We start from the raw sequence: 12393 nt of genomic DNA, 5'->3' as shown, positions 1-12393 counted from the left end.
TATGATGATTGATTCTAATATTATTTGTCTTTATAACCTAAGGTCAAATATTATTGATTGTTGTGTTCTGACTTTGAGCTCTTACCAGATCCATGAGCTCATGAATTTGAACCATTAATCTTTCTTGATTAAATCCCTTGCTGTATCATTGTGCTTGTGATATCTTTTACATAATTTTAAAAAAATATAAATATGATAATTTTAAAATTTTAGAAATATTCAAAACACAATTCCAAGCCATCCTTAAAAACCACACATTTATCATGAAGACCAAAAATCACTTTTTAAGTATAACTTAAATTTCAATGAATGCTTAACAGTAGTTTAAAATGTAAGCGTGGGGTAAAGAAGCAAATAAAATTATCGAATCTCCAACAAATGGCCAGATTTCTTAACTAGTCAAGAGAAAAATATCATGAAATTCATGGCAGGACTGGTGCGGGAAGCATCAAGTAAATCTAATCCTGCTTCCTTTAACAATACGATTAAAGTTTGTAAGCAGGAGCATTCAAGGCAAGCTCTGCAGATTTTTCATACGCTGGAAGACGTGATAGATTCTTCTACTTACATTTCTCTATTGCAAGCCTGCTCAAAACACAAGGCATTGCCAGAGGGCAAATTAATACATGCACATATCAATGTCAGTACCAATCTTAGGGTTTTAATGACAGATCCAATTATACATAACAGTCTAATCACAATGTATGTCAAGTGTGATGAATTGGAATCCGCTCGCAGGTAGGCATAGTTTTGAGGAAGCACACCTTTTTAGAAGTTGAGAAATAGAGGAACACTTTCTTTTACTGTGAAATCTTTTCATAGAAGCTACTAATTGGCGAGTACTAGGCTCTAAAGTTATGACTACTTGCAGGGTTTTTGACGAAATGCAGAGGCGAAACTCCTGCTCGTGGTCTGTGATGATTGCGGCTTACGCCAAGCATGGTTTTTTGGTTCAAGAGGCGCTACTTCTCTTTCGACAAATGCAGGAAAACTATGTCAAATGCAACGAGTTCACGTATTCCAGTGTTCTTCCCGCATGCGCCAAATTGGGATCTCTGAAATTGGGAATGGAGGTTCATAAACAGGTAATAGAAAGAGGATTTCAGTCTGATCTCGTGGTGGCTAACGCCCTAGTAGATATGTATGCAAAATGTGGAAGCGTCGAGGACGCACGCCAGGTGTTTGACAAAATGCCAGAACCGAATGTTGTATCGTGGACGGCTATGATTGCAGGCAGGGTATATTCTTGACTGTTGTTTTTAAGAACTTGGAATTTTTTAAGATTCCTTATTAATACATTTCTCCCCAAAAGAAACAATTTGCAAGTTTCAACACTATTACATTGGCCAAAATTTACGACTTTTATATGAAATCTATGTTTCTCTCCACTATTAATCTTTATATTTCATGTATTCCTTGTTCCAACCTTTTGGAAACGGAAAAAGATTTGTCAACTATTGTATAATTTCTTTTCTATATGATTGTAGGGTATTCAAAGCTGGGGAATCTGAAGGAGGCTCTGATCCTTTTTCAGAAAATGCCTTACAAGGATCAATTTGCCAGGACAGCCATGATTGCAGCATATGCAGAGAACGGGATGGTTGATGCTGCGTGGAAATTGTTTGACGAAATGTCTGAGCGAAACGTAGTCTCGTGGAATGCTATGATTGCGGGATTTGTGCAAAACAGTCGAAGTGAAGAAGCTATAAAGCTTTTTAAACAGATGCAATTGCTAGGTGTAAGGTCGGACTCCAAAACCTTTGCTAGCATTCTGCCATTATGTGCTGAGTTGGGAGCTCTGGACCAGGGTATGGAGATTCATGATAAGATAGTTAGAGGTGGTTATCAATTTGAGGTCATTTTGGTGAATATGCTCATTGACATGTATGCAAAATGCGGCCGGATAGAGAAGGCTCGTGAACTGCTTGACAACATGCGACAACCAGATGTGATTTCTTGGACATCACTGATTACAGGATATGCTCAGAATGGAAGGGGAGATGAGGCTCTTAAACTTTTTCAGAAAATGCAATCAGTAGGCATCAAGCCGGATTCAAATACCTTTTCCAGTGTTCTCTCAGTGTGTGCCAACGTGGCAGCTTTGCAGCAGGGTATGGGGATTCATCGTGAATTAATCAGAAATGGGTTTCAATGTTATCTCCCCGTGATGAATGCCCTGATAGACATGTATGCAAAATGTGGAATTATGTATAAGGCATCTAAGGTATTTGACAATATGCAAAAACGGAATGTTGTCTCATGGACAACGATGATCGCAGGATATGCCTTGCATGGCTGTGGCAGTGAGGCTCTGAAGCTCTTTGAAGAAATGAAAGGCTCTGGGATTAACCCAGATCATGTGACTTTAGTTTGTGTTTTGTCTGCCTGTAACCATGCAGGTCTGGTCGAAGAGGGCTACAAATACTTCAATTGCATGAGTTATCAATATAACATAACACCCACAATGGAGCACTATAGCTGCATGGTTGACCTTCTTGGCCGAGCTGGGCATCTGGACAAAGCACAAGATGTTATCAACAAAATGCCATTAAGGCCCAATATATCTATATTGTGCTGTTTGCTTGCTGCCTGTAAAATACACAACAATGTAGAGCTGGGAGAACATGTGGCAGAACACATCTTGGAGTTGGATCCTATAAACCCTGCACCTTATGTTATTCTGTCAAACATCTATGCTACAGTTGGAAGGTGGGTTGACCTTGAAAAGATCCGAAAAATGATGAATGATAGAGGCATAAAAAAGACGCCTGGATTGAGCTGGATTGAAGTTAATAAACAGGTCCATTCTTTTGTTGTAGGAGATGAATCCCAGCCACAAATGGAAATATATGGAAAGTTGGATACATTGGCTTCAGATGAGAATGTTGATGGGTACATTCTTGATGGGTTTATTGCTAAATCATATTGATTAGGGAAATAAATATACCACCGTGTGAACAGTTTCCAATTACACATGCACTATTACTGTGTCATTTAAAACAGCTTGTCAAGTTATTGAAATCTATCGAGTATGACTGACAGCCATATTGCAATCATTATTAATCTCTACGATTTCTGTGGAAGAATCATTTGTGGGAAAGGAAGTGCAGAGACGTATTGGATGAGGTTAATTGTTTCTTTTGTGGCCTGTATGGTGTAATAGACGTTGGAATTCAAATCTCTCCTTGCGGCCACATGAACTTTAATGATAGAGCAGCTGCTTATGGATGTGAATGAGTAAACTTGCAGCTACAATTTTATGACTTAATTTTTCTGTTTGAGATTGCTGCTCATGTTGCATGGAGCTCAAATATCCCAAAGCCTCCAGGAGAAGCTCTGGCTGCCTGTCAAATTCCGTAATATCTTTCTATTTGCATTGGCAGCTGCTTCTTTATAGGCTACATGTTCATTCTACTTCTAATTGCAGGTGCTCAATTGAGAGTGACTACCGGCTCCTATGATTTGCTGACTAGCGAGGTGTCATCAAGCTATGTGGAAAGCAAGCATGGGTTAATCATGAAGCAGGCAACCCCTGAGCACTTTCTAGCCAGTTAACAGTGAAAATTAGAACTTTGTCCTAGAAAGTGGAAGCAGAATTTTTGGAGGTTATTTCTTGATCTCATTAAGAAAGAAAGGCAATGAGCTCTTCGGTTTGCTTAAAATCATAGTTGCTGATTTTGACTGGGCATTTCTCAGGTTCATTCAAACCCTAATTTTTTTAGTTGGCCTAACCTGTCCAGTTAGAGGCTTGAGCATTTCTTTCATATGGTTTTTTAAAATGTTTATAAAAAGAAGAGAAATATAGGTTAAAAAGTTAATAAAAAACAATAAGAATGACTCAGGAAGGCCAAGGGTTCTCACATAATAAAATATAATTGAAAGTTGGAAATGATGAACAGCAAAAAAAAAATTTCTTTGACAGTTTTTATAATAAATTTTATTTCATTTTGTAGTTATTCTCAATTATATGTAGGATTTAATAGCATATTTATCTAATGTACTTTTAAAATATCCTTAACTTTGGCTGATCTCCCCGCTTGAATCTAGCAAACTTTTTGATTAGAGATAAGAATATTAAACCAGTATCCAACTCTTGAAAACAAGGGATTTGCTGATGAGTTTTTTTCATTTCCATTTCTTTTGCTTCTTTTCTTTGCAAGTAATAGATTATGCCCTCTTAACCGCTAATCTCTGCAAAAACTTGAACGTGAAAGACTCAGAAAATTGAAAAGTGTGTAAGAATATATAAGAGACTAACAAATATTATTTATATTGATGCAATTTTAGAGACAAAAGTGCAACAAATGATAAATGTAAATATGGAGTTCACATGCTTAATAATCTCTTGAGAAGTGAGGCTTATTGATGCTGTCAAGGATATGGAGCCAAATGAATGGTGACCTTCTCCATGTGGCTCCACGACATGAACTCTAGACTTAACCAATTTCAACCCAATATGATGTGTACAAGAAGTGAAGTTTCCATATCTGATTTCTTTTAGAACCCATGTAATGTTCACTTTTTGAAATAGGATTTAATAAAAATAAAATATAATAATATATTATAATTATGAAATTAGAACATAAAAAAATGATAATAAAAATAAAATATAATATAATTATGAAATATAAATTTAATTAAGTTTAATGAATGGTCAAAGGGCATGAAATAAAGAGTTATGACTATTGGAGGTTTAAAGGTAGAAAAGGAGTGAATCCATCGTCAACTTGGAAAGGAATAGAGGAAAATATAAGTGACTTGAGGAAATATAAAATAAATAATTATTTGCAAAAGACAGCAATTAAGGATGATTAGTTGTGACTCATTCAAATGGTAGAAATAGTGAAATGCTGTGATTCCCTCCCAATTTTAAGATATAACAAGGAGATCAAATCATTTGGAGGGGCATCAATTTAGATCATAACAATTTAGAGCAGAAATTCAGAATGACTCTCAGTAATAAAGGAATCCAAGAGATTTGGAAAATAATTTATTATTCTCTCAAGGCAGCAATGAAGGGTGGTGACCCAATTCTTGTGAAACATGGTGACTCTTTCACCAATAAAATATAAAGAAGAGATCATTCCAAGGATTCAATCATCACTCTATCAATTCGGTGTTCATTCAATCATCACTCACCAATACATCAAATCAGCAATCATTAAATCATCACTCATGAATCCATCAAAGGAAATTATTCAATCATCAATTGGGAATAAAGGAATCAAGCAAACAAAGCAGCTGGCAAATAGTCAGTCAATCATACAAACATCCATCATTCAAACATCAACTATTTAAACATCGATCATTCTAGCATCAAATCATTCAAATATCATTTTTTAAGACATCAATCATTCAAGTATCAATTCCACCAAGTATCATTTAAGCATCCACTCATCAATCCTTCAAGAAATGACAATAAAGAGAAATCAAGCAATCAACAATAATCTAGCAAATGCATCAAGATATTGATTTTTGAATTCTAGTCAGTACTTGTGAACTGGACAGGGTTTGGGCCCACAAGGTGGGCTAAGGTTTGGAAGGACAAGTTCTTTCCTACCTTTGGCAAGCTAGGGATGGGGTCCTTGGTATTGTCACCGGATGGGGTCTAGGCTCATGGGTTGAGCTAGGGTTTGGAGGGACAAGGTCTTTTCCTTGCTTTAACAAACTAGGGACAGGGTCCTTGGTTTCATCACTGTTGAGTTAGGGACGAGGTCTTTTACCTCAGCAGATTTGCTGGGTATTTACAGAGAATTCACTACTACATAGCAAATCTCCTTCAAACTAATACAATATAAAGAAGTGATTATTCTAACGATTCAATCATCACTATATCAATTCAGCATTCATTCAATCATCACTCACCAATGCATCAAATCAGCAATCATTAAATCATCACATTCATGAATCAATAAGAAGAAATCATTCAATCATCCTTCAATTATCAATTGGGAATAAATGAATCAAGCAAACAAACCAGCCAGCAAACAATCAATCAATTATACAAATATCCATCATTCAAACATCAAATATTCAAACATTAATTATTGTAGCATCAAATCATTCAAATATCAATCATTCAAGCATCAATTCCTCCAAGTATCATTTAAGCATCCACTACTCAATTCTTCAATAAATGACGAAATAGAGAATCAAGCAATCAACAATAATCTAGCAAATACATCAAGATTTAAGCGTCAAAGGGAAGTACATATTATTTTATTAGACATCCCTTGTCATTGGTCAAAGATTTTGGTGGCTTCAAATGGGTACCTTTCTTGATCCTTTTGTATTTTTTGCAATGCCTTTAAATAGAATCCATCGTTTTCCTTTGGTAAGAATTTAGGTCTCTCTTCTAAGTTATTTTTTCACTAGTGTGGTGATTGATCCAGTGCTGGTGCGATCAAGGTAGTTGATTGGCAGTCCTTCATTGGTGCCTTGGCTTGATCTAACCTGGAAATGAACGGTTGGGGATATCCTCTTTTTGATACAGCCTCCTATGCGATATCCTCTTTTGGCATCCTCAAGATGGATGGAAGTGCTATAAGACCCCTGTGCCTGTTCAGAATTCAGATGTTTGAATAAGAATGTCTTGTACCTGAAATTGAATTTAATCATATAGATTAGCCTAAACTGTTGAAACCCTATTCAGATCTGCCTAAACAGAGGTAGGGTTTTTGTCCTAACCTGGTAAGTGCAATTGACGTTTTTCATCCTTTTTGCACAGCTTAAGGAAAACTTCTCCAAAATACAATGATGTCCTCCAAAATACTTCATTGATCATCTTATACCACCTGGGCTGAAAGGATCCAAGACCCCAAAATTGGGTGCCAACTTTTAAATTTGAACATTTCATTTCATTTATTTATTCAATTATTTGAAATAGGACCTGCGGTCCAATTTGAGCGCCACTTTTAAACTTGAATTTTAAATTTAAATTTATTTATAATTTATATTTATTAATTTTTTTCTATATTACTTATATCTTAATATTTAAAATAAATATATATTAGTGTTAAAAACATTATTAAAATAGGGACAAGCCCGTTGTGCTCTGTCAAAGATGTATGTATAGATGCATAATGTGCAAATGAAGGGTGAAAAAAAAATCTGACTCATAGGGGATGGAAAATTGGCAGACCCTAAGAATTTGAAGAGCCACTGAACAAAAATCTAACCTTAAGGTGATAAATGTTATTATGCTGTAGTCACAAAGCTACCTAGTGCATGTTTCCCAATGTTTAATTGGTTCTGCAGCTGGTGGGGCACTGCCTTGCATTCAGTAAAGGCTGTAGCCCCTTGACCCCGTTGAGTCTTGACATAGGATAGAAGAGTGTGTAGATGCGAATCAATATATTTTCATGTATTCATTTTAAGGCTTGTATTAATATTAAACTAAGATTGATGCATGGGTGATATACAAGAGTACAATCTATTTTCCAACTCTATATTGACTTTTTGTGCATCTAAGCTATTTTAATTTATTCTGAAGTTCATTTGAAAAGATTTTTTTGATTTGTTCTTTTGTTTCTTTTTAAAGTGGTAGCATTATAATATTGTATATTTAAAACATTCTAATTGCCATATCTGTTGTGTAGGTTTCTGAATTTTAAAGGAGCTTTGAACAAATGAAATTTGCATTCCAGTGCTCACAAAAGGGGATTTCTCGTTAACTTATCATGTGATCACAGCAGGGAAAGGATGCTGGTGGTTAAATGATATGTCACAGTAGAAGCTTTGCACAGCATAGTTGAGAGAAATTATGTTGGAAAGGGAGGTTTGAGGAGGTATCTTTATAAATCTTCTAGAAAGAAGATAAGAGGAATCAGGGTTCAATAATTTCATGTCACTTGCATCTACACTGAAGTATGTCAAGATTTTTAGAAATGTATTTGTGGATGATGTTGATTGTTGGAAATTGGATCCACGTACTCTATCAGTTAGAAAGTCTGTGTTGGCAGCCCGTGTTAGTGGCAGAAACATGGAATGACAAGAGCCCAAAATCTCTTGATTCAATTTGATTGCCAAGTGAGCTCCCAGAATTCCCATAGGGTTGCTGTGAGCACCTCCTGGAAAAGTGGTTCAGGGACCTTACAATATAAAATGTAAATGCGTATGAATGGAAAAGTGGTTCTGGGAACATCTGAATATATGTCCAAGCATTTCAGTAGCACTTTCATATCTTTCGTTGCCTGCTATTGTTTTGAAGGTCTGATTACCAGCTGGTTTGAAAAACAGAGAATATAAGCTCCCGAACTGACTCCAAACTTGTATGCATCTAGCTGAAATGGATTAACCAGATTTCATGAGAACTGTTGATCAGGGTTGGCTGAATAGAGTTTAGGGAATACTATTGGAAGACTACTGGAATGGGTGCTTTTATATGGTGAATGCAGGCAGGATATCAACTTCCATTTTTTATCAGAACAATTATTTTAAAGTGATTGTACCCATATATGATAATTCTATGAATAATCAGTTGTATATACTACGATGACCCATCCATGCCATGTGATATAGAAGCCACAAATTGAACTTGTTATAGCATGTCTAATATAACAGTGCGCAGCTGCAGAGAATTTTGGCTTCTTGTATAAAAATGAGGATAAGAGTTGCTGTTAAAATGTTGCCAATTGTTTTATTGCTGCTTTTTTGTGAGGTCTTCTACTGTATACCGAAGATGTTGTGAATCTTTAAGGCACTATAAAGGTGATTTTATACTATTTATTATTGCATTGTTCTTATGTAAACAATTGCGATCTATCATAATTGTGTAACTATATCCTGACATTTTATCCTGTCATTGTTTGTTTGAATGATACATAGGTTTGATTTCTGTTTGTTTTCAGATTTTTCTTGACATAAGGCGTAAGTTTTTTGTTTTCAGGTTTCATGGTTCTGGAATCCTATGTTATCATCTTGGGTTCGGGTTTGCTGGCCTGCCCTTTTATCCTTCTTGTGTTTCATACAACTAGAATAAAATTAGTGTTTGTGTGTATATATATAGTTGCACAAAATCTACAAAATTAAATACAGAATCGAGGATACCACTGATAATTTATGCATTGTCAATTGTCAAATTATAAAATGTGTGTGCGCGGGCACATACCACCCTTAGAGATGTATCGAATACCGGTAAGTTCCCTAGAAGTCTGGAAAACCATCTAAACCTAAAAATATCTCACCTTAGTTAATTCATATATAATATTGTCAGACCTTACACGAACAACTTAGACTGCATTTTCATAATCAAACATATTGCTCCTCATCAAGAGGATTAACACCATTAGTCACCTTGTTTGAACAGCAAGCAACCTCAATATTGCTCTCACTGGCTTTACTATATAAGTCACACATAATAACCCCATTCCTTTCATCCTTGGCTGAGATTGGGGAAAGTTATGCAATTTTTTTATTATCTAGATTGGGATAATCACCCCTCAAAAAAATCATCTAGATTGGGATAATCATCCCCTCCTTGTACTTGACTTGCTTGTGTGAGAGGAGGCATAAGTTGAAATGCAAAAACATTAGTTCTTTTGCCTTCTATTGTTACCAAACAATTACACATAATTAATTGGATAAAGAAGCATGTATTTTAATTTTGCTCCATTAAAGAAGAGTTTATAACCTATTGATATTAGAGACAATAAATACAACATTTAATATTTTAGCTATCAAAGAAAATTAAGAAAGAAAATAAAATGGATAAATTTAATAGAACTTTGATGGGAAGAGGTAACATGTAAATAAGTTTTTGGATATAGAGGTACCACCACATGCTTTTACTTGTTTAAAGGTAGCGACTTGTTGAAACTATACACATTCTAAACTCACCCCTGACTATGCCCTCTACATTTGGACTAATGAAGAGTGTAATGAATGTTAGTTTGTATTCTTTGTTGAATTGAACATCATTATATGGTGGTACCTTGAATCTGAAGGGTGAGGAGAGGTGAGTCCCTCTTATTCTAGTGGGGAAAACTTCTCTCCACATATATGGGATTAAAAATGATCAAGGAATCATTCTATTAGTTGGTGGTTTTGTTCCACGTGGTGAAAAGTAACCCAAGCAATTCATTTAATATATCAACTTTTCATGATCCAAATATAACTGACCTTAATCTATTCCACTTGAAGGACTAATTTTGGTATTTTTTTTGGTTCCACATATGGGGTCAAAAGTGATCCAAACATTTTCTGGAGTAAGGCATCTTGATGTTGGTATTTTTGTTCCACATATGAAGTTCAAAGTGACATTTTTATTAGTTCAAAATCTATACCCTTTTGGTAATTAAAAAATATTTGTGCTATGATACTTAGGGGTTAAAGCAAATGCAATTCAATGGTCACTTTGTTTCACATTTTAAATATAATGTTTTGCATGTTTTTGAAATTTTTTTTTGAACTTGGGTGTTTTTTAGCTTTTTTTTTGTTCCTTATTTCTCGTGGAGTTAATGGTGCCATAGATTTCCTAAACTTGGTTGATTTGAATTATTGAAATTAATTAAACTCATGATGGACTCAATGAAACTGAAGTTGTGCCACACAAACCTACCATTCACTACCTAGAACTAATGCTTTGACATTTTGAGGCCTCTTTCTATTAAATACCTCTATACACTTTAATGCTTGTTAACTACCATGGGGTTTAGTGCCTCAAGATGATTGTGTATATAGGATGAGCTAAGTCTCAACAACCTAATAGAGTGTTTAACAAATTAAAAAACATGTAAGAAAAATAGAAGATTATAGTTTCTAAAATTGAAGTAAATAAAAAATAAAATAATTTTAGTAAGGTACCTTCAATATGCAAACTTGGAGAAAGACTAAAGATGGCTATGGCATATGATGATTAGCCATAAACATCTAAACCTCGCCATATTTATCCACTTGATATGTGTAGCAATTTTTCATGTCATCAAGTTGAGTGAGTGCACATAAGTGTCTAAAGTATGGACTTGTATCTTGCCTCAAGTAACAATCCCAAAACTATGATTTTTAGTGTTGCTTGTTGCGACTTGGGTAGTATTTTGAGCCCCTACTATCTTAATGGACGATGAAGTTATTTGAAATGGTGTTTGCATCTTTTACTTTCTCCTCACAATTAGTCGCCATAAATAAATTACCTTTAGGATACACTACAATGCCATTATTAAAGGACATATTTAGCATTATTTTTATCTATTGAAATTGCCACACATTCTAGTTTTGGCCCATGAATCCCTCTAGATTGAAATGAAATGAATTTTTTGTCCACCCACTGATTCTCCTAAAATAATCTAGATATAATTAATGACTGAATAATAATAAATCACATCCAAAATTTGATTATAGTAAAGTTACATATAGGTATTTATCTAATTTTGGGTGGAAGAGGACTTACCTTGCAAGTAGTTTACTAGGATAATGCAATATATAACTTGAAATTGGAATGGGGATGTAAATCTATGATCAAGAAGATGTAATAATGTACAAAAGTTCAATTACTATGGGTTATGCCATGCTATGCAATCTAGTCTAGAGGATGTAGTTAATATTTTGTTGGTGTAGATTTTTTGATTTCACTTACCTTTACTTATGCACTAAAATAACTTAGATCTAATTAAATGATCAAATGATTAAGATAAATTATAGGAGTTGATAGTAAGCTCTTATACCCCAAGATCACTTGTAAAACCAATGATAGCCCTCCACAAAAGAGTAGAGAAAGATGATAGATTGCTTGATAATGGATGCAATAATGTACATTGATTAATAATGGATCAATGATAGTACATACCCCTACATTTATAATATATAAGATGCCTTTGGTTATATAGACAAGGTGAGGTATATGTAAGGTGAAATATAGTATGAGATTGTGACAAGTGTCTTAATCCTATGCCATGAGACAGTCAAAGACAATATAAGATACACATGAAAACTAAGGACTTGTAGAAACATTCCTAAACTATTAAGTAAACTTAGCTTGTGAATATTTCTAAATAGAGTCGGCTAGGTGAATTCATTAGGTAATATACCCTATTCAAATCAACACTCCCCTCAAGTGCAAATTGGAGAGAAGTGAATAAATGCAAGAAAAAAAGATGCAAGGTTTCATTGTAGCTACTAGGCCATGTTAGGTACTCATGTAGAAATGCAATCTCTCACAAATGAAGAAAATGAGAAAAGCCAATGGGACAAAAATCCTCTCCAAAAGAGAGAAAATAAGAAAGTGAAAGAAATAACTCATCAACATAACCCCCTAAGGAAAACATTTTTCACAAAGATATAATAGATATCCACCCAAGTCTCCATAGGAGAGAAAGAAAGAGACTATAGATCAAAATCCCCCATAGTACGTAAAATAGCTCTTTTGCTAGTGGTGAATACTTGAAGAGAAAAAACAAT

General features: G+C 34.7%; 1 protein-coding gene across 2 annotated transcripts; it reads left to right on the top strand.

Annotated features, from left to right (window-relative positions):
- The first annotated feature begins 283 nt into the window (after positions 1-283).
- Positions 284-8633, top strand: LOC131067412 (pentatricopeptide repeat-containing protein At3g16610). Of its 2 annotated transcripts, none has more exons than XM_058002403.2 (4): positions 284-738; positions 872-1233; positions 1488-3605; positions 7599-8633. In XM_058002403.2, the coding sequence occupies exons 1-3, from the start codon at positions 416-418 to the stop codon at positions 2927-2929; spliced, it is 2127 nt and encodes a 708-aa protein (XP_057858386.2). In that variant the 5' UTR covers positions 284-415; the 3' UTR covers positions 2930-3605; positions 7599-8633. The 2 variants fall into 2 exon arrangements, with proteins under 2 accessions (XP_057858386.2, XP_057858385.2); XM_058002402.2 differs by having other exon boundaries at positions 1488-3696.
- Positions 8634-12393: the final 3760 nt, after the last annotated feature.

Source organism: Cryptomeria japonica, chromosome 9 (assembly GCF_030272615.1).
Source record: "Cryptomeria japonica chromosome 9, Sugi_1.0, whole genome shotgun sequence".
Lineage (NCBI taxonomy): Eukaryota > Viridiplantae > Streptophyta > Pinopsida > Cupressales > Cupressaceae > Cryptomeria > Cryptomeria japonica.
This window is presented reverse-complemented; position numbering and strand designations above follow the sequence as displayed.